General features: G+C 42.8%; 1 protein-coding gene across 2 annotated transcripts; it reads left to right on the plus strand.

Annotated features, from left to right (window-relative positions):
- The first annotated feature begins 2,324 nt into the window (after nucleotides 1-2,324).
- On the plus strand, nucleotides 2,325-22,280 carry LOC141201630 (uncharacterized). Of its 2 annotated transcripts, XM_073663642.1 has the most exons (8): nucleotides 2,331-2,389; nucleotides 3,783-3,967; nucleotides 10,676-10,815; nucleotides 10,944-11,123; nucleotides 11,207-11,330; nucleotides 11,409-11,506; nucleotides 11,705-11,795; nucleotides 15,137-22,280. In XM_073663642.1, exons 3-8 carry the CDS (start codon nucleotides 10,747-10,749, stop codon nucleotides 16,543-16,545), a joined length of 1,971 nt encoding a protein of 656 aa, XP_073519743.1. In that variant the 5' UTR covers nucleotides 2,331-2,389; nucleotides 3,783-3,967; nucleotides 10,676-10,746; the 3' UTR covers nucleotides 16,546-22,280. The 2 variants fall into 2 exon arrangements, with proteins under 2 accessions (XP_073519742.1, XP_073519743.1); XM_073663641.1 differs by lacking the exon at nucleotides 3,783-3,967 and having other exon boundaries at nucleotides 2,325-2,389; nucleotides 15,137-22,279.
- The last annotated feature ends 249 nt before the right edge of the window (nucleotides 22,281-22,529 follow it).

Genomic DNA, 22,529 nt, shown 5'->3' on the forward strand with positions numbered 1-22,529 from the left:
GAGATCAGTGGCCCAAAGTCATTTAACCCCTGAAAAACAACAGTTACTTATTCAAATCTGTGAAAAGTGGCTATTTGCCAGCTTTCATGCCCATTTTGATGCCCAGAACCCATTTAGACCAGGCTGGAGGAAAATGAATTTGATGCGGGCCATTACTACATATGTAGTGGTGGTGTGAGATCAGTGGCTCAATGTCATTTAACCTCTGAAAAACACCAGTTACTTATTCAAATGTGTGAAAAGTGGCTATTTGCCTGCTTTGATGCCCATTTTAATGCCCAGAGCCCATTTGGGCCAAGCTGGAGTGGCCTTATTTTGATGTGGGCCATCACTATGTATGAAATACTAGTATGAGATCAGTGGCCCAAAGTCATTTAACTAATGAAAAACACCAGTTACTTATTCAAATCTGTGAAAAGTGGCAAATTGACAGCTTTGATGCCCATTTTGATGCCCAGAACCCATTTGGGCCAGGCTGGAGGAAAATGAATTTGATGCGGGCCATTACTACATAAGTAGTGGCAGTGTGAGATCAGTGGCTCAACGTCATTTAACCCCTGAAAAACACCAGTTACTTATTCAAATGTGTGAAAAGTGGCTATTTGCCTGCTTTGATGCCCATTGTAATGCCCAGAGCCCATTTGGGCCAGGCTGGAGTGGCCTTATTTTGATGTGGGCCATCACTATGTATGAAATACTAGTATGAGATCAGTGGCCCAAAGTCATTTAACTAATGAAAAACACCAGTTATGTAGCATCGGCGTCTCTGCCTCCTGCTAGGCAGAGACGCCGTCCCTCTCACCTTCCTGTTCAGCGTGCGGCGTCCTCCTGTGCTCCTTCCCTCGCTGCTGCCGGCGCGCGCTCCTTCCCGGGCACTGTGCTTAGGGCGCGCGCGCTCCCCCTCTCTTGAAGGGGCCGCGCGCATCGTCCTAAGGAGTCCCCGGCCAATTGCCGGAGGACTTCCCATATATAAGGCACCTCCTCCAAAATGGAGGTGCCTGAGCAAAGTTGTTTGCACTGTGTCTCACCTGTGCTTCAGCCCTCAGGTTCCGCTGCTAGCCTGACTCCTCGTCCAGCCTGCCAGCCTGTTACCTGCCTTGTCTGTCAGACCGCTCACCTGGGAGCGTCCACCAGTTACCTGCCTGTTACCTGCCTCGTCTGTCAGACCGCTCACCTGGGAGCGTCCACCAGTTACCTGACTGTTCCTGCCTCGTCTGTCAGACCGCTCACCTGGGAGCATCCACCAGTTACCTGACTGTTACCTGCCTCGTCTGTCAGACCGCTCACCTGGGAGCGTCCGCCAGTTACCTGCCTGTTACTTGCCTCGTCTGTCTGCCCGCTCACCTGGGAGCACCCGCCTGTTACCTGCTGTGTCCATCAGCCTGCTCACCTGGGAGCGCCCACCAGTTACCTGCCAGATACCCGCCTCGTCTGTCTGCCCGCTCACCTGGGAGCACCTGCCTGTTTCCTGCCAGCCTGCCTGGAGTCCCTGCCGTCACTTGCTGTGACCATCTTCCTGGTAAACCTAAAGACTGTTACCTGCCCTGCTTTCTCGAACTGTGACCACCTGCCAGCTACCAGAGACTTCCGCCTGCTTGCCGTGTCCATCCGCCATACCGGTCAGTCCCAGCCATCTGACCGGTGGGAGCCACCTGCTCTCTTACAAGGTCGTCCCCAGAGTAGCACCTGGTCCCTCAGCCCGGATCCTCCCTGGTCACGGTGTCGTTAGCTGCCGTACGACCAGGGTCGGTTCGGGTGGCCCCTCTGGGTCCCTCCTTGCACCTCGGCACAAAGGTTCCACCACCCGGCCCCGTAACAAGTTACTTATTCAAATCTGTGAAAAGTGGCAAATTGCCAGCTTTGATGCCCATTTTGATGCCCAGAACCCATTTGGGCCAGGCTGGAGTGACCTGAATTTGATGTGGGCCATCACTATGTATGTAATGTTGATGTGAGATCAGTGGCCCAAAGTCATTTAACCCTTTCAGTAACGTCCTTCAGTGCCCACTTTGATGCCCATTTTTGTGCCAGTTTTATGACATTTGTAGCTGCTTTTAAGCGTTTTCACATCAGGGCACCTCGCTGCAATATATATTTTTTTCATTTATTTGTCTATTTTTTGCAATTAAACCTGTAAAAAACAGCAAAAAAGAAATTGCCGAATAAGAAACCAACTTCAGCCCCGAATAAGAAACCAACTTCAGCTTCGTCTCCTGACGCCACACATAAACTTCAGCTCATCCAGCACCATGACAACCAGCACAGCAGAGTCCTGCGTCCACTGAGGCCCCTGATCATGTGACCCCTGACTCCTCCCCTCCTGTGACCTCATCACAGGTCCTGTGTGCACAGAGCAGCCATATATGTGGTGGCGGCTCAGCAGGTGGAGGTATGTGGAGACCCCCCATTACTGGGGCAGGGGGCATTAACCCCTTCAGCACGGAGACTCCTTTGGGATCTTCTGTTCCCCCTTTATAAGAATCATAAGGTTTTTGTTCTGTTTCCTGTAATAGATACATACGACCCAACTATGGAGACAGGAAGGGAGGAAATGTATTGCTCTCATAGTACAGGACCCCTTTACTGGCCCCACGTAGTGTAATGCCCCTTATGCAGGATGTATGATGCCCCCCACAGTGTAATGCCCCCATTATGCCCCTTATGCAGGATGTATGATGCCCCCCACACAGTGTAATGCCCCCATTATGCCCCTTATGCAGTATGTATGATGCCCCCACGCAGTGTAATGCCCCCATTATGCCCCTTATACAGGATGTGTAATGCCCCCATTATGCCCCTTATGCAGGATGTATGATGCCCCCCACACAGTGTAATGGCCCCATTATGCCCCTTATGCAGTATATATGATGCCCCCACACAGTGTAATGCCCCAATTATGCCCCTTATGCAGTATGTATGATGCCCCCCACACAGTTTAATGCCCCCGTTATGCCCCTTATGCAGGATGTATGATGCCCCACACAGTGTAAAGTCCCCATTATGTCCCTTATGCAGTATGTATGATGCCCCCACACAGTGTAATGCCCCCTTTATGCCCCTTATGCAGTATGTATGATGCCCCCCACACAGTTTAATGCCCCCGTTATGCCCCTTATGCAGGATGTATGATGCCCCACACAGTGTATGCCCCCATTATGTCCCTTATGCAGTATGTATGATGCCCCCACACAGTATAATGTTCCCCCAGTACCGCCTGAGGTCCTGCAGTTGGAATAATTCCTCTGGAATTGGTTTTCCTTTGGCTGCTCCCCTACATGTAGACCCTTGAGCATGTATACATGCATGTAGGGGAGCAGGCCTTACTAGATAGCGAGGCTTTGTACAGTGATATACCACATGAGGATGGTATCAAAGGAGTAAGACATTTCTTGAAATTGAGATCAATAGAGTGTAGCAGACATAATGACTTCATGGAGGATCTTCTAAAATTCACTCTTACTCATAACTCCTTTCTATTTGACAGGAAGTACTTCACCAGCTCAGGGGTACTGCGATGGGGAGCCCCTGTGCCCCCTCATATGCTAACTTATCCCTGGACTGGTGGGAGGAATCCTCAATATTCAGGGATGATCATAAGTGATGTGATCCATATATTGGGGTATGCAAAAAGAAAAGGGAAAGGGCGCATGTGTAGACTCACAGGGCTATTTATATAAATTAAAAAGTGCCAGTGCACTCACCTGTGATGGTTGTGTACGTCTACACAACCAAGATTAAGCGTGTTATTAATGAGGCTCCGGGTCACCTCTCTCTATTTGTAGTACCGTCCTATCGGTGTTTGCATCGTAACTCCTTGCTCCTCGGATGGTCACACGATCCTGCTGGACCAGATGCCACGTCACCGCAGGTCCTCAGTTGTTTATCCCGTATGGAGATATTTCTTATGTAAACAATGGTGCAGCGGTCTCAGGGAGCGCCAAAGGAATACTGGACAATTTATTAGATGGTAACCGACCTTTATTCTTCCTCCAATACCACTGCCACAACGCATTTCGACGGTCTAAGCCGTCTTCATCAGGTGGGGGTATGGTACAAATATATTGACTACATTTTTATCATCTGGTCAGGGACGAGTGAACAATCTTTTTCATTTGTCGGGGAACTCAACATCAATAGAGTGGGCCTTAGATTTACATCTGATTTTAATTATAATAATAATTTTTATTTTTATAGCGCCAACATACTCCACAGCACTTTACAATTTTAGGGGGGACTTATACAGACAATACAGACTTTACAGAATAAGCATAACTCAGATATTAAAAGGAGTGAGGGCCCTGCTCGCAAGCTTACAGTCTATAAGGAAATAGGGGAGACACAAAAGGTAAAATGTACATATATTGTATAATACAGCCTTAATATACTAAATAGAGTAAGTGTACATAACACTACAAGAACTGGTCCCCAGCCAATATGTGTACAGTAAAGACAGAGGCTATTCAGTGCATGGATGGTATGAGCATGATTTTGAAGAAAATTTTAATATGGGCCAAACTGAAACAGTTAGATAAGTGTGTTGAGGTGATAGGCCAGTCTAAATAAATGGGTTTTTATGGCATGCTTAAAACTGTGGGTATTGAGAATTAATCGAATTATCCTGGGTAGTAGATTCCAAAGAATTGGTGCAGCATGCGAGAAATCTTGGAGACGGGAGTGAGAGGTTCGGATTACTGAGGATTTTAGTTTTAAGTCATTAGCAGAATGGAGGGCACGGGTGGTAGACTGAGACGAGGGAGGTGATGTAGGGCGGTGCTGAATCGTGGATAGCTTTGTGGGTAAGAGCAATAAGTTTATATTGAACTCTGTATTGGATGGGCAATCAGTGCAATGACTGGCACAGGGAAGAGACATCGTTGTGTCGGTTGGTGAGGAATATGACCCTGACTGCTGCGTTCAGGACGGATTGGAGAGGGGAAAGTTTAGAAAGAGGGAGACCGATAAGTAAAGAGTTTCAATAGTCCAGACGAGAATGAGTAAGAGCTACAGTAAGAGTTTTTACCGAGTCAAAGGTAAGAAAATTTCTGATTCTAGAGATGTTTTTGAGGTGTAGATGACGCGAGCGAGCGAGTGATTTGATGTGAGGAGTGAAGGAAAGATCTGAATCAAGTATGACCCCAAGACAGCGGGCTTGCTGCTCGCGAGTAATGATGGAGTCACAAACGGAGATGGCAATATCAGGCATAGATAGGTTAGTGGAGGGAGGAAATACGAGTAGTTCAGTTTTTGACAGATTCAATTTTAGACAGAGGGAGGACATAGTGTTAGAGACAGCGGAAAGACAATCACTGGTATTTTGTAATAATGCAGGGGTGATGTCCGGAGAAGAGGTGTATAATTGGGTGTCATCAGCATAGAGATGGTACTAAAAACCGAATCTGCTGATTGTTTGTCCAATAGGAGCTGTGTATAAGGAGAAAAGAAGGGCCTCTAGGACTGATCCTTGAGGAACCCCGACAATAATGGAAAGGGGAGAAGAAGAGGAGCCAGCAAAAGACACAGTGAAGGAGCGGTCAGAGAGGTAGATCCACAGTGTCGAATGCTGCAGAGAGATCCAGGAGAATCAGCAGGGAGTAGTGACCATTAGATTTGTCTGTTAGTAGATCATTAGAGATTTTAGTGAGTGCAGTTTCAGTATAATGTAAAGAGCGGAAACCAGATTGTAAAGGGTCAAGAAGGGAGTTATCTGAGAGATAGCGGATTAGACAGGAGTGGACCAGTCGTTCCAGGAGTTTAGAAGTAAAGGGAAGATTGGAAACAGGTCTGTAGTTAGCAGCACAGTTCTGGTCGAGGGATGGTTTTTTAAGTAATGGATGTATGCTGGAGTGTTTAACTCCTTTATGACCCAGGGCGTATTAGTACGTATCCCTGGGCCTTATAGGCCTGATACGTATTAATACGCCCTGGCGATTTCGCCCGCACACAAGCGGTGCGGGCGAGATCGCCGCCGGGTGTCAGCTGATTGTTACAGCTGACACCCAGTGCTACTTTATGTGCAGGGAGCGGTCCTGCACCGCTCCCGGCACATTAACCCCCGAAATGCTGCAATCGAAATCGATCGCAGGATTCCGGTGGCAAGAGGAGATAAGCGCGATATTTACCTTCTCTGCCGGCGTCCAGCGGCTTCTGAGTCCGGTCCTGGATGTTGCCATGGTAACCTGATGTCATCAAGACAACATCTGGGACACAAGGAGGCAAGAAGTTGCTTTGGTTATGCACAGTGCACGACCAAAGTAACTTCACCCTGTTCAGCGCTGACAGGCTGCATGGCATAGGGAGCTGCTGCTTTCTATGCCATGCAGCCGATCAGGCTGCAAAAAGTGAAAGTCCCATAAGTGAGATAATGTGAATAAGTAATAAAAATGTCAGAAAGTGAAAAAAAAAAAAATTGTAAAAATATATATATAAAAAAAATGAAAAATAATAATAAAAAAAATATATATATTGTACCCATAAATAAATAATCTTATGAAAAAACACAAAAAACAATAAAAGTACACATATTTGGTATCGCCGCGTCCGGAACTACCTGGCTTATAAAACTGTCCTGCTAGTTAACCCCTTTAGTGAACACGATATAAAAAATAAATAAAAAACGAAACATAAAACGATGCTTTTTCATCATACCGCCAAACAAAAAATGGAATAAAACGCGATCAAAAAGACAAATGTAAATAAAAATGGTATCGCTGAAAACGACATCTTGTCCCGCAAAAAACAAGCCACCATGCAGCTCCAACGGCCGAAAAATAAAAAAGTTATAGCTCTCAGAATAAAGAGATGCAAAAACAATTCTTTTTTTCTATAAAATAGTTTTTATTGTGTAAAAGCGCCAAAATATAAAAAAAATATATAAAAGTAGTACCGCTGTAACATACTGACCCAAAGAATAAAGCTACCTTATCAGTTTTACCACACGCAGAACGGCATAAAAAAACACTCAAAAAAACAATTCCTGAATTGTTGGTCTTTGTTCATTCTGCCTTCTAAAAATCAGAATAGAAAGCAATCAAAAAATGTTACGTGCCCAAAAATGGTACCAATAAAAACGTCAACTTGTCCCGCAAAAAACAAGCCATCACATGACTCTGTCGGCTGAAATATGGAAAAATATGGCCATGTAAAAACTAGTCTGCAATAAAATGCGTCTTTTAGTGTGTGACAGCTGTCAATCATAAAAACCCGATACGAATCTGGTATCACTGTAATTGCACCGACCTGAAGAATAAAGTCGTCTAATCACTTATACCGCACGAGGAACGGCGTAAAAAATAAACTTTAGGGTTGTGCTAGGGTTAGGGTTGTGCTGGGGTTAGGGTTGGGGTTGGGGTTAGGGTTGTGCTAGGGTTAGGGTTGTGCTGGGGTTAGGGTTGGGGTGGGGCTAGGGTTGGGGTTGGGCTAGGGTTAGGGTTGTGCTAGGGTTAGGGTTAGGGTGGGGCTAGGGTTGGGGTTGGGCTAGGGTTATGGTTGGGCTAGGGTTATGGTTGGGCTAGGGTTGGGTTGGCCTAGGGTTAGGGTTGGGCTAGGGTTAGGGTTGGGCTAGGGTAAGGCTAGGGTTAAGGTTAGGCTAGGGTTAGGGTTAGGCTAAGGTTTGGGTTAGGCTAGGGTTAGAGTTGGGCAAGGGTTGGGCTAGAGTTATGGTTGGGCTAAGGTTAGGGTTGGGATTATTTCAGAAGTAAAGGAAAAAAATGACGACGATATGGTGACTAATGTTGAGCGCAAATGCTCGCTACTTGAGTTTGCATCGGCTGCTCTGGTATGCACCGATTATAGCGGGTGCTTGGGTGACATGCTCGAGTCTCCTTCACAAATGTTATGCAGCTGTTATACAGCCAAAAAAACCTTGCGGGGATTGCCTGCCATGCACGAGCGATCCTCGCATGTGTTTTTAATAACCGTGAAACATGCGGGGCGGGGACTAGAGCATGTCACTCGAGCACCCACGATACATGGTGCATATCTAAGCACCCAATGCAAACTCAAATAGCGAGCACTTGCACTCAAGACTAATGACAAGTTATTCAATATGATGACCTAATGTTATCAAATTCTGTGTCGTACCTCTGGGATATAAATGTTCACTATACCACTTGATAAAATCCTTGAGGGGTGTAGTTTCCAAAATGGGGTCACTTGTGGGGGGTTTCCACTATTTAGGCACATCAGGGGCTCTCCAAACGCGACATGGTATCCACTCTCAATTCCAGCCAATTTTGCGTTCAAAAAGTCACACAGTGACACCCCACATATGGGGTATTGGCGTACTCAGGAAAAATTGCACAACAGTTTTTTTGGGGTCCATTTTATCCTCTTACCCTTGTGAAAATAAAAAAAATGGGGCTAAAACATAATTTTTGTGGAAAAAGTTTGATTTTTTTATTTTCACAGCTCCATGTTATAAACTTCAGTAAAACACTTGGGGGTTCAGGGTGTTCACCACACATCTAAATAAGTTCCCTGAGGGGTCTAGTTTCCAAAATGGTGTCACTTGTGGGGGTTTCCACTGTTTAGAGACTTCAGGGTCTCCCAGAACGCGACATGGCGTCCGCTAATTATTCAAGCAAATGTTACATTCAAAAAGTCAAATGGCGCTCCTTCCCTTCCGAACCCTGCCGTATGCCCAAGCAGTGGTTATCCCCCACATATGGGGTATCTGCTTACTCAGGAGAAATTGCACAACAAACTGCATGGTGCAATTTCTCCTGGTACCCTTATGAAAATGCAAAATTGGGGGCTGAAAAACATTTTTGTTTAAAAAGTGTGAAAATTTTATTTTATTTTTATTTTATTTTTACGGTGCAATGTTATAAACTTCAGTAAAACACTTGGAGGTTCAGGGTGTTCACCACACATCTAGATAAGTTCCCTAAGGGGTCTAGTTTCAAAACTGGAGTCACTTGTGGGGGGTTTCCACTGTTTAGGCACATCAGGGGCTCTCCAAACGTAACATATTGTCCACTAATTATTCAAGCAAATTTTACATTCAAAAAGTCAAATGGCGCTCCTTCCCTTCCGAGCCCTGCTGTGTGCCCAAACAGTGTTTTTTCCTCACATATGGGGAATCTGCGTGCTCAGGGGAAATTGCACAACAAATTTTGGGGTCCATTTTTTGTTACAAAATTGTGCTGATGTAAAGTAGACATGTGGGAAATGTTATTTATTAACTATTTTGTGTAACACATCTCTCTGATTTAAGGGCATAAAAATTAAAATTTTGAAAATTGTGAAATTTTCAAAATTTTTGCCAAATTACCGATTTTTTTCACAAATAAACGCAAGTGATATCGAAGAAATTTTATGACTATCATGAAGTACAATATGCCACAAAAAAACAATCTCAGAATCAGCGGAATCCGTTGAAGCATTCCAGAGTAATTCCCTCAAAGTTACAGTGGTCAGAATTGTAAAAATTGGCCTGGTCATTAATGTGCAAACCACCCTCGGGTGTAAAGGGGTTAAATAAAGGAGGGAAAAATCCAAGATGAGAGGTAGAGGTAGAATATTTTAGTTAGATGAGTGGTGGCAGCTGGAGAAAGGGACTGAAGGAGATGTGAAGGAATAGGGTCACTGGTGCAGGTGGTAGAGTGAGAGGAAGCAAGGAGCCTTGTCACTTCTTCTTCCATGATTGGTTCGATGTCCAAAAATGAGCAAGATGCAGTGTGGGAGGAAGGAGCATGCATAACATTTGGGTATTGAGAGAAAATTTCCTGTCTGATATATTGTCAATTTATTCTTTGAAATAATTGGCTAGATCGTCAGTGCTGAGGTCGGTGGTTGGGGCCTGTGCTGTTTGATTAAGGAGAGAGTGAAAAGTGTCAAACAGGTGTTTAGGATTATTGGACCATGAGATGATGAGGTTGTTAAAGTAAGTTTGTTTGGAGAGGTGAAGGGCGGAGTTATAGGTTTTAAGCAGAAATTTATAATGGAGGAAATCTTCGGCCTCATTAGATTTTATCCACAGCCGTTCGGCACACCTGGCGCACCGCTGTTTGCAGCGTGTTCCAGGGTTCTTGCCGTCTGTGCCGAGTTGTTCTCTGTGTAGGAGGTGCTCCTTCATCCAGGGCGCATTGCAATGTTTCGTTGTAATGCTTCAGTGCAGAGTCAGGGCATGAGAGGGAGGAGATTGAGGCCAAAGATGATTGCAACGTTTTCATAAATTTCTGGGTGTTGATGTCATGTATATTTCTATAAGTGTGGAAAGTGGGGGTGTCTTTAGCAGGGTGACAGTTCTTGACAGAGAATGAAAGAAGGTTGTGATCAGAGAGCAGAAGAGGAGAGTTAGTAAAGTCATGTATCGAACAGAGTCGGGCGAAGATCAGGTCAAAGAGTATTTCCATCTTCATGTGTAGGAGAATTAGTAAGCTGTGAAAGGCCGAAGGAGGAAGTTAGCTATAAAAGATGAGCGGCAGATGGGGAGAGGGAATCGCCTATTGGGATGTTAAAGTCTCCCATGATGAGGGTGGGGATGTCATAGGATAGAAAGTTTGAAAGCCAAGTGGCAAAGTGATCCACAAACTGACGGGAGGGGCCCGGAGGGCGATACACAACCACCACTCGCAGGGAGAAGGGCCAGTAGAGTCTGACTGTGTGGGCCTCAAAATCATCATCGTTTGCAGAAAAATGGTTTTATCCATCAGCTTATCTTTTTCTCATTCAGATCTTTAAAATACCGGATCCTCTCAGTGAAGGTCGTCTAGATATGAAAATTGTCCTGATTTATCCAGTAAAATGATGGACAAGATGGTGGAGAGGATATTACACCTCACCCTAGAGATCCTCTACCGGCTTACTGGAGAGGTGAGAGATTCTGATGACGTCACATTACATCATTCTTATCTATGGGAATAACAGATGGACAGAACTGGAGAGGTGAGGACTCTGGAATTGTCTGTAGTGATATTTTTTAAAGTGTCTCTCCATAACAGGATTACACAGTAGTGAAGAAGACCTCTAGTGGGCGCTGTCAGGACGCTGTGTTTGAGGGATGGGGAAGACCCCTGAGCCCAATCACGGGGCCTCCACCTCACCCCCTGATACATGAGGACATCAATGACCAGAAGATCCTAGAACTCATCTACAAGATGATTGAGCTGCTGACTGGAGAGGTGACACTGCTGGGAATGCTGGGACATTATACAGTAACGCTATGAAGAGATCGGGGGGATGACGGTATCATTGTATGTTTCAGGTTCCTATAAGGTGTCAGGATGTCGCCGTCTATTTCTCCATGGAGGAGTGGGAGTATTTAGAAGGACATAAAGATCTGTACAAGGACGTCATGATGGAGGTTCCCCAGTCCCTCACATCACCAGGTAATAGACAGGACTAAATACACATGGCCTTTACTGTATGTAAAGAATGAATCCAGTCCCTGTATGTGTTTCCTCCAGATCTATCCAGTAAGAGGACAACATCAGAGAGATGTCCCCGTCCTGTTCTTCCACAGGACTGTAAACAAGAAGATCCCAATGTTCCTCAGGATCATCAGGTAGATGGAGAGAAGGTGTCATGAGATCTCCCCTATGATGTGTAGACGGCTGTGAAGGTCTTGTGCTCAGTCTTGTTTTATCCCCCAGTATTATATGTTTTATACTTGTGTAATGAGAACGGTGGAGCTGACAGGATTAGAGCTGATCATAGATGTGACTTCTCCATCTGTCTCTGACTTTTATAATATTTGTTTCAGGGTGAAGATCTGACCCATATTAATACTACAGAGACATATGTGAGGGGTGATGAGCGGTGTAAAGAGGAGATTCCTACATATGACCACCCAGGTGAGTAGTAACCACTAAATGCAGAGAAGTCACAGATTCTTCTCAGTCACCGCCTGTGGCTGCTTTATCGGTGGTGTAGTCCGGCTGTATCACAATCGTGTGATCACCATTTTGCCGCTAGAGCATAACATTCTCCTCCGTTCGAAAATATTCAAATTACTTTGTGTAATTGTGAAAGCCCTTTTCTATAGAACTTACAACCTGGAGGATCCACCCACCCCTTGGGATTAGGAGACGCTGATTCTTACCTGCCTAGATCTGTAAACTATAAAGTCAAATGGCAGCTTACGTAGAATGTGCTGACAAGTGAGAAAATCACTTGAAGAAAAATATTATGATGAGCCTGTAAGAGAAAGTGGAGGGTAATGATGCTGTTGGCTTCCTAGAACCCTGATATCTTATTGGATGAATCTACCTTCTCTCCCTTCTGTGCTCCTGAATGTGCTCATATGGTCCCTACAAGACCAGGTCCAGTCTTTATGACCAAACCTCCCTTTTATTATTGACAACATTAAATGTGCAGTGAGGCCAAGTGTGAATTTCTGTAAAATAACAACAGAGTTTCCCTTTATTCTGACTTTTCAATTTCTTTTTAAACCAACTAACTTCAAACAGGATCACGATTATCTACATAAAAAACATTACACCTGTGCCATGATATATCTCTAAGCTGTGCGTGGCTGATGGCTGTAATATACATTTATTCACGCCTGCAGGAGATGTGTTGGCTCGAGCCCTGGTTTCATGGATTCACTCCACGTCATAAATAGTATTGAGCGAATTTGTTCGGCATTTCAAATTCAGGTTCGTGTTCGGGGTTCCGGCTTGTTCGAGCCAAATGGTCAACCATAAATGAGTGCAACTCCAGTTTAGTGTTGGATTTCTCCCTTCATACATATGTTGTTGTTGGGGATGTTACATGTCTGTATATTCTTTCTTTTTTAACAAGTTCATTCTGTATGTTAGTTTGATTGTGGTGGGATCGGCCGGCCTCACTTATGTGAGTCTGAAACTCCCTGGTAGTCTTTCAAAAATATCTCCATTGCCTCTTCCAAATGCCTGAGATCTAAATTTAAGATGCCTCAGCTCTGCACTATTATAAAAAGTTCACCTTAAATGTGTAATATTTCTTCTTGGCACTCATCTGACAGAAAATATTGTCCCTTACGATAGTTTAGATTCCCAAGAGCCACCGAGCCCCATACTCCAATTACTCCAGAGAGGTTTCACCACTAGTTACTCGTTTTTCTCTGATGAAGACTGTTGAGTTTGATAATTTCAGTAGATGTTTTATTGTCTGTAGACAAAGTTTTTGACTTCAGTAATCCTCTGATTTAACCTCTTCTTGCAGCCAGTTCTGCGTTCCTAATCAGGCCCCATTTTTCAAATCTGACGTTTGTCACTTTATATGGTGATAACTTTGGAATTCTTCACAAAGGATAATAGGAAACAAATGGACCTTACAAATTATTTTCCAACTTCTCTTGAATCTGACAATACCCTATATATGGTTGTACACTACTGTCTGGGCACATGGCAGGTTAAAAAGGGAAGGAGCGACATTTAGCTATTAGGAATGCAGATTTTGCTGGAATAGTTCGCAGACACAATGTATTGGGGGCGCTGTTCATGGTCACCTGGAAGCTCAAAAGATGGCTACCACGAACAGGCTTGCCTTATCTACCCCGTTTATAGATTTCACAAATTATTTTGCTCATCACCCTTTAACCCCTCTACATGGATCTGGACTAACACAGAGACCCCTAGGCTTGGGCCACGGTGTTACCTGCTGTTCTGTGGAAATAGATGGGAAGAAGAATAGTCAGGTATCCGGATCAGAACCAAGAGGATAGAGAAAATACAAAATCAGAAGACACAAAAGTAGTCAGTAAACGGGCCGGGGTCACAACAGGAAACAAATACACAAGCCGGGAGCTGAGCACAGAGGACTGAACCAGAGGAGAACAAGGCTGTATCTGGCAGCTTCCGGCAATATGCTTCCAGCTTTAGTAGGGTGTGGTGCTTTCCAAATGGCTGAAGCAGGGAGCAGATTACTCCAGCTGGACAGCACACACACCCATACTGCCAGACTGAATGGTACTACAGGTCCCAGGCACCCTAATCTTAGTGGTGGACAGAGCCTGCACCGCCCAGAGCTTCTGGTTCAGATGTCTCCTCCATCACCAGCGCCGCCTGCAGGATGAATAAGGCAGCGCCTAGTGACAAAAGCAGATGTCACACAAGTCAAAGCAGGAGAAGTAGATGTCCCAGACGAGATGGGACACACCTTTTGCAGAAGCCCTAATATAACAAAATGTCAGAAAACCAGAGCAGTAGAAATCCCCATAAAGTGACTCCATTTTGGAAATTATAACCCTCAGTGAATTAATCTATAGGAGTAGTGACTATTTTGACTACACAGTCACTTTCCGGAAATTAGCACGCAGTGGATGTTGGAGAGTGAAAATTGCAAATATGCCATTTTATTACCCAACACATAGTGCCCAGATTGTGCTCCAGGAGACACACACCATAAATTAAGTGGGTTCTTCTCACTATAGTAATGCCAAATACATGGATGCTAAATGTGGTTTGGGCGCACTGCAAGGCTAAGAAGCGAGGGGGAGATCTGACTTTGGGAGATCAGATATTGCTGGATTGGTTTATGGAAGCCATGTTGTTTTTCAAGAGCCTTTGAGCCACTAATAATGTGGAAACCTCTGTTTTTCCATTGACAGATGATGGACCCGAGTGGTGGCTTGTTTTTTGTGAAATGAGTAGAAGTTTTCATTGGTATCATTTTTCGACATAACATTTTTTGATGGCTTCTTATTCCATATTTTAGAGGCAGAATGAACAAACAGTTGGACACCACGCTCTACTGGTTCATCCTATGAGGTTTTCTATTAGACTGTGAACTGTCATTCTGTCAATAACTTGCCATTCCTACAGGCATTTTAAGTACAATTATCACAAGAATCCCATAGAAAAATAAATAAAGATTGCATACCACTTCTAAATCAATCTAAACAAACACATCCCTGGGCTACATGCTAGTCCAGGAAAATGAAGAGATATATGCTCAAGTTTAAAAATCTATTTTAATAGACACAAATCTAAAAAATAGAGGAAAATTTAAAATATTTAAAATATTCCTCTATTTTTTCGATTTGTGTCTAATAAAATAGATTTTTAAACTTGAGCATATATCTCTTCATTTCCCTGGATTAGCATGTAGCCCAGGGATGTGTTTGTTTAGACATTTTAAATAGAAATGTTCAAAAATATAAATTTCAAGGATATTTTAATCAAAATTAATAATTGTTTTTTTTTCTTGGCAGATGATTGTACCAGGAGATCAGAGGGACAGGAGATTTTTAAATCTGATGATCTTGAGATCCCACAGGATACAATTGAAGTGAATGCCATTACTCCAGATATACCATCATCCCTTCACAGCAAACATCAATCATCTGATCCTAAGAAACAGGTCCTATCTTCTGATTCATTACCGACTACTAAGGAAAATCAAAATAAAATAAGCATTAAAAAACTAACTGCTCCTAAAGCAAAGAAATCATTTTCACGTTCAGAAAATGGAAATAGTTTTACCCTCGGAAAGTCTATTCTTAAACATCAAAAAATACACACAGCGGACAATAGATTTTTTAGTTCCAAATGTGGAAAATATTTTAACCAGAAATCAGTTTTCGTTAATCACCAGAGAACTCACACAGGGGAGAAGCCTTTTTCATGTTCAGAATGTGGGAAATGTTTTAACCGGAAAGCGAATCTTGATATCCACCAAAGAACTCACACAGGGGAGAAGCCTTTTTCATGTTCAGAATGTGGGAAATGTTTTAACCAGAAATCAGGTTTGATTATACACCAGAGAACCCACACAGGGGAGAAGCCCTTTTCCTGTTCAGAATGTGGGAAATGTTTTAACCAGAAATCAGTTTTTGTTAATCACCAGAGAATCCACACACGGGAGAAGCCCTTTTCCTGTTCAGAATGTGGGAAATGTTTTAACCATAAATCATGTTTGATTAAGCACCAGAGAATTCACACAGGGGAGAAGCCCTTTTCCTGTTCAGAATGTGGGAAACGTTTTAACCAGAAATCATTTTATGTTATTCACCAAAGAACCCACACAGGGGAGAAGCCTTTTTCATGTTCAGAATGTGGGAAATGTTTTAACCAGAAAGCGCATCTTGATAACCTCCAGAGAACCCACACAGGGGAGAAGCCTTTTTGTTGCTCAGAATGTGAGAAATGTTTTAACCAGAAAGCGCATCTTGATAACCACCAGAGAACCCACACAGGGGAGAAGCCCTTTTCCTGTTCAGAATGTGGGAAATGTTTTAGCCAGAAATCAGGTTTGATTAAGCACCAGGGAACCCACACAGGGGAGAAGCCCTTTTCTTGTTCAGAATGTGGGAAATGTTTTAATTGTAAAATAATTCTTGATAGCCACCAGAGAACTCACACAGGGGATAAGCCTTTTTCCTGTTTAGAATGTGGGAAATGTTTTAACCAGAAATCAGGTTTGATTAAGCACCAGAGAACCCACACAGGGGAGAAGCCCTTTTCCTGTTCAGAATGTGGGAAATGTTTTAACAAAAAATCAGTTTTGGTTAATCACCAGAGAACTCACACAGGGGAGAAGCCCTTTTCCTGTTCAGAATGTGGGAAATGTTTTAACCAGAAATCAGCTTTGGTTAAGCACCAGAGAACTCACACAGGGTAGAAGCCTTTTTTCTAATCTTTTTTTTAATCCAATATATTTTTATTGAAATTTTCTTCATTAGTTTTTTTTTTACAAAACAAGAAACTAGTACATACAATAAAAAAATAACATACCATAGGGATGACATACATGCATCTCTCCTATATATCCTTTCAGCTTGCCCATTACCGTCTAATAACATGCAGTTACTATATCTTACAATTAACATTCCACATTCTTGAAATCTCTTATATAACCATAATATTGTAATAAATATTATAATCCTATACACATATAGGTGTGCTATATTACCCATACCACATGTTAAGGAATTCCAATACACATTAGAATGAAACATTAGACCTCGCCAATACCCCCCTTCCCCTATAAGTCAAATTGTCTCTCCAACAATAACCCCCTTGATGGCATTCCAGGTGTATCCAACCATAAGCCCTATATTTTCTCAAATTTATTAATTCAGTTTTGTTTTTTATATACCCCTTTTTCTAATCTGATAATATTTATTTATCCTATTTTTGAGTTCACTAATTTCTGGAGGCGAGGGGTTAATCCATTTGGATGCAATATGTTTCCTAGCTTGAAATAAAATACGTGAAATCCCTATTGAAATTGGGTGAAATTCCACATCATCCTCTAATATACCTAATAGGCATTTTTTGGTCTGGTTGAATATCTATTTTATACACCCTCTTTATAATAGACAGAACTCCTTCCCAGTATTTACCTAACTCCCGGCATTCCCATAGCGTATGTAATAGGCCCGCAGCATCCATTTTACATCTTGGACATTCAGCAGCAGTCCGGTATCCTATGTTACATAGGAATCTAGGCGTCTTGTATTTCCTATGTATTAATATGATCTGGGAGAATCTCTGAGCCTCATGTAAAGATAATTGGGGAACCAGTTCTAATACCGCTCTTCATTGATCCTCAGAAATTGGACCTATATCTCCATCCATTTTTGTCTAGCTGGAGAAGGAAATATTTTTAAATAATTATCAAGAAGGATTCAGTAAATATCAGAAATACGACCCTTAGTATTTCCCTTCTCTAATACCAACTTAACAAAAGTATTATTTTCTACCCAAAAGGGAGTCCATCTTGTGCATTAAATGAATGCCGAAACTGTACAGTCATGGCCAAAAGTTTTGAGAATGACACCAAAATTATATTTTCACATGATCTGCTGGCCTCTGGTTTTTATTAGTGTTTGTCTGATGTTTATATCACATACAGAAATATAATTGCAATCATATTATGAGTACCAATAGGTTATATTGACAGTTAGAATGAGTTAATGCAGCAAGTCAATATTTGCAGTGTTGCCCCTTCTTCTTCAAGACCTCTGTAATTCTCCCTGGCATGCTCTCAATCAACTTTTGGACCAAATCCTGACTGATAGCAGTCCATTCTTGCATAATCAATGCTTGCATTTTGCCAGAATTTGTTGGTTTTTGTTTGTCCACCCGTCTCTTGATGATTGACCACAAGTTCTCAATGGGATTAAGATCTGGGGAGTTTCCTGGCCATGGACCCAAAATCTCTATGTTTTGTTCCATGAGCCATTTAGTTATCACCTTTGCTTTATGGCAAGGTGCTCCATCATGCTGGAAAAGGCATTGTTGGGCGCCAAACTGCTCTTGGACGGTTGGGAGAAGTTGCTCTTGGAGGACATTCTGGTACCATTCTTTATTCATGGCTGTGTTTTTAGGCAAGACTGTGAGTGAGCCGATTCCCTTGGCTGAGAAGCAACCCCACACATGAATGGTTTCAGGATGCTTTACAGTTGGCATGAGACAAGACTGGTGGTAGCGCTCACCTCTTCTTCTCCGAATAAGCGGTTTTCCAGATGTCCCAAACAATCGAAAAGGGGATTCATCAGAGAAAATGACTTTGCCCCAGTCCTCAGCAGTCCACTCCCTGTACCTTTTGCAGAATATCAGTCGGTCCCTGATGTTTTTTCTGGAGAGAAGTGGCTTCTTTGCTGCCCTCCTTGAAACCAGCCCTTGCTCAAACAGTCTCCGCCTCACAGTGCGTGCAGAAGCACTCACACAAGCCTGCTGCCATTCCTGAGCAAGCTCGGCACTGCTGGTAGTCCGATCCTGCAGCTGAAACAGTTTTAAGATACGGTCCTGGCGCTTGCTGGTCTTTCTTGGGCGCCCTGGAGCCTTTTGACAACAATGGAAGCTCTCTCCTTGAAGTTCTTGATGATGCGATAGATTGTTGACTGAGGTGCAATCTTTGTAGCGGCGATACTCTTCCCTGTTAGGCCATTTTTGTGCAGTGCAATGATGGCTGCACGTGTTTCTTTAGAGATAACCATGGTTAACTGAAGAGAAACAATGATACCAAGAACCAGCCTCCTTTTAAAGTGTCCAGTGATGTCATTCTTACTTAATCATGACTGATTGATCGCCAGCCCTGTCCTCATCAACACCCACACCTGTGTTAATGGATCAATCCCTAAAACGATGTTAGCTGCTCCTTTTAAGGCAGGACTGCAATGATGTTGAAATGTGTTTTGGGGGTTAAAGTTCATTTTCTGGGCAAATATTGACTTTGCAAGTACAGTAATTGCTGTTAAGCTGATCACTCTTTGACATTCAGGAGTATATGCAAATTGCCATTACAAAAAATGAAGCAGTAAACTTTGGAAAAATTACTATTTGTCTCATTCTAAATACTTTTGGCCATGACTGTAGATATTCATAGAATTGTTTATTTGTCAACCCAAATTCCCTCTTTAATTCATCAAAGGACTTAAGTATCGTATCCCTTCACACAATATGTTTTATATCGTATATATTCCTTTATCCACCCAACTTCGAAATCCCTCTAATTTATAGAACTCTGCATATTTATTATTAAACCATATAGGTGTAGATTCATTGCAGTCTCCTATTTCCATTATATCTTTACCCCTATCCCAGACCTTGTAGAGTAGAGCAAGTGTAGGGTATAGTGATTTCTTGTGTGCGAGGTCATTCAGTTTATCTATATGAATAGGAATATTCCACGGTGTCCTGAGGTAATTAACCCCTTAATACTATTTGGGTTTGCAGCGCTATGCCACCCACCCAAATGTTGCAATATAATATATTAGTGCATTAGGAATCGCCAATCCACCAGATTCCTCATCACTTTGTAGTTATTCACATTTTATCCTAGCCGATTTCTTTTTTCATATAAGAGAACGAAACTTGCTATGAATTTTCTGAAAATGGGAATTATGGATCCAAATAGGGGCATTATGCAGAATGTATAAGAGTTGGGGCATCAATATCATTTTTAATAAGTTCCCTTTTCCTACAGCCGATAATGGTAATCTCCACTACGCATTGATTTTCTCTTTAACCCCTTAATGACCTTGGGATTTTCTGTTTTTGCATTTTTGTTTTTTGCCCACCTTGTTCCCAGAGCCATAAATTTCTTATGTTTCGGGCAGTATGGCCATGTGAGGGCTTTTTTTGGGGGGACGAGTTGTACTTTTGAATAACGCCATTGGTTTTACCATATCGTGTACTGGTAAACGGGAAAAAAAAATCCAAGTGTGGTGAAATTGCAAAAAAAGTGCAATTCCACAGTTGTTTTTCTTTTTTTTTACCACGTTCACTGAATGCTAAAACTGAGCTGCCATTATTATTCTCCAGGTCATTACTAGTTCGTAGACACCAAACATGTACAGGTTCTTTTTTATTTAAGTGGTGAAAAAAATCCAAAGTTTGCTAAAAATAAATAAATAATAATAAAAAAAAAGGCGCCATTTTCCGAGACCCGTAGCGTCTCCATTTTTTGGGATCTGGGACCGGGTGATGGCTTAGTTTTTGCGTGCTGAACTGCTGGTTTTTATTGATACTATTTTGGGGTAGATCCGATGTTTTGATCGCCCGTTATTGCATTTTATTGCAATGTTGCGGCGACCAAAAAAACGTAATTCTGGCGTTTAGAATTTTTTTCTCGTTACGCCATTTACCGATCGGATTAATTATTTTTTTATATTGATAGATCAGGCGATTCTGAACACAGTGTAACCAAAGATATGTATGTATTTTTTTTTATTATTTTATTTTGAATGGGGCGAAAGGGGGTAGATTTAAACTTTTATATATTTTTTTAATATTTTTAAAAACATTTTTTTTACACGTTTTGCTTTCTTCAATAGTCTCCTGTATGCAGCAGAAATGCTCTCTTGCTATGAGCACCGACCACTGGGCGGCGCTCATAGCAATCTAGAAATGACAACCACAGGGGTCTCCTGAAGACCCCGGGTTTTCATGCCAACCCATCGGTGACCCGCAATAATGTGACGGGGTCACTGATGGGCAGTGCTAACAACACGCTTCCCGGAAGTGCGAGTTAAATGCCGGTGTCAGAGATTGACAGCGGCATTTAACTAGTTGAAGCCATGATTCTACCCGCGGCTGTTGTGGGCACGTCAGGCACGTCAGCTGTATAAATCAGCTGACATGTGCTTGGTTCAGTGCGGGCTCAAGGCCGGAGCCTGTGCTGAACCGGGGGTCACTACCTTGTGCGTACTATTAAACACAAGTTTGGAAATGGGTTAGGCTGAGTGCACACGATGCGTATTTAATGCGTTTCCGCGGCGTTTTTGCAGTTGCGTAAACGCCGCTTAAACGCATGAAAAACGCATGGTAGAAGGGAAGCAATGTTCCCCAATTGAAATCCGCATGTGCTGTGCCCATGATGCGGATTTTTCCGCAGCGTAAACGCTGCGCTCAAAAATCCGCAGCATGTCAATTAATTTTGCGTAAACGCGGCATTTTCGCCGCCATTGACTTGCGCCAATTCCGCAAGACTGCATCTGTACTTGCGTAATTGGTGCGTTCTAATGTGCGGATGGTACCCGGGTGTAGAGGAGAGGAGAGTCTCATCCACACCCAGGTACCATTAAAAAAGCTGTAAAACAAGAATAAAATAAAAAATATATATATACTTACCATCTGTCGGCCCGCGCAGCGCTCCTGCTTGGTTCCCAGCACTTGCAGTGAGTTGAAGGACCTGCGCTGACGTCAGAGTCATGTGACGGGTCACGTGACGCTGACGTCGGCAGGTCTTTCAATTCAAAGTTGCCGGCAGCCGGGAGAACGGAGTGAGCAGGACAGCGCGGGCCATCAGAGGGTAAAGTATACATTTATTTTTTATTTTTAGCATTCTCTCGGGTCACACTATATAAATCCATGCTGTTTGAATGGATTTATATAGTGTGACCTAGTTGTCAAGCACTTTCCAAGTGATGCTAAAATCGCCTGGAAAGCGCTTGTCAATCCACATGTGGAAACGCATGTGAATCCGCATGTATTCCGCAGGAAAAACGCATGCACAATCTGCATGCGTTTTTTCTGCCAGGGAGATGCAGAAATGATGCAGAAATTTTCTGCTTCATTTCTGCATCGTGTGCACATACCCTTAAACTTTTCCAGAAGAAGATATAGAATCAGTGCAATGTAATCCGGAGATCTTCTTGTGATATTTATACTCCTTATTAGAATTTCTCAACCGTTTGTATTCGTGTATGTTCTAATATGCTCGAATTAGGGATATCATCAAATGGTAGAATAACTGACTTATCCCGATTAATGGACAGGCCTGACCATTCACCAAACTCTCCAATAATGTTCAGGATAGGATCAATAGACTTCTGGATATCACCTAATGTACATATATAACTGTGTATTATACAATCACTGTATTTTATTTAGTGTGGTCTCCCGCTTCTGAGGCGCCACCATGTAACCAATTGCTTGTGAAATAAAGGTTTATGACCGAACTCATGTTTGGTGTTTCTGATTATTCCCAAATGGTCTGCCATTCATATCCTAGTATAGCTATGTCACCATCTTATTGGTACTAGACAATTGTCTGATATGTAGATACTTTCCTTTGATGTGATATATATTATATGCTCTGTTAAATTTTTGTTGTGTTAACCCCTTTACCCCCAAACGTGGTTTGCTCGTTCATGA

This window comes from Phyllobates terribilis, unplaced genomic scaffold (genome assembly GCF_046119375.1).
Source record: "Phyllobates terribilis strain yellow unplaced genomic scaffold, ASM4611937v1 Scaffold_120__1_contigs__length_5212024, whole genome shotgun sequence".
In the NCBI taxonomy this organism is placed as follows: Eukaryota; Metazoa; Chordata; class Amphibia; order Anura; family Dendrobatidae; genus Phyllobates; species Phyllobates terribilis.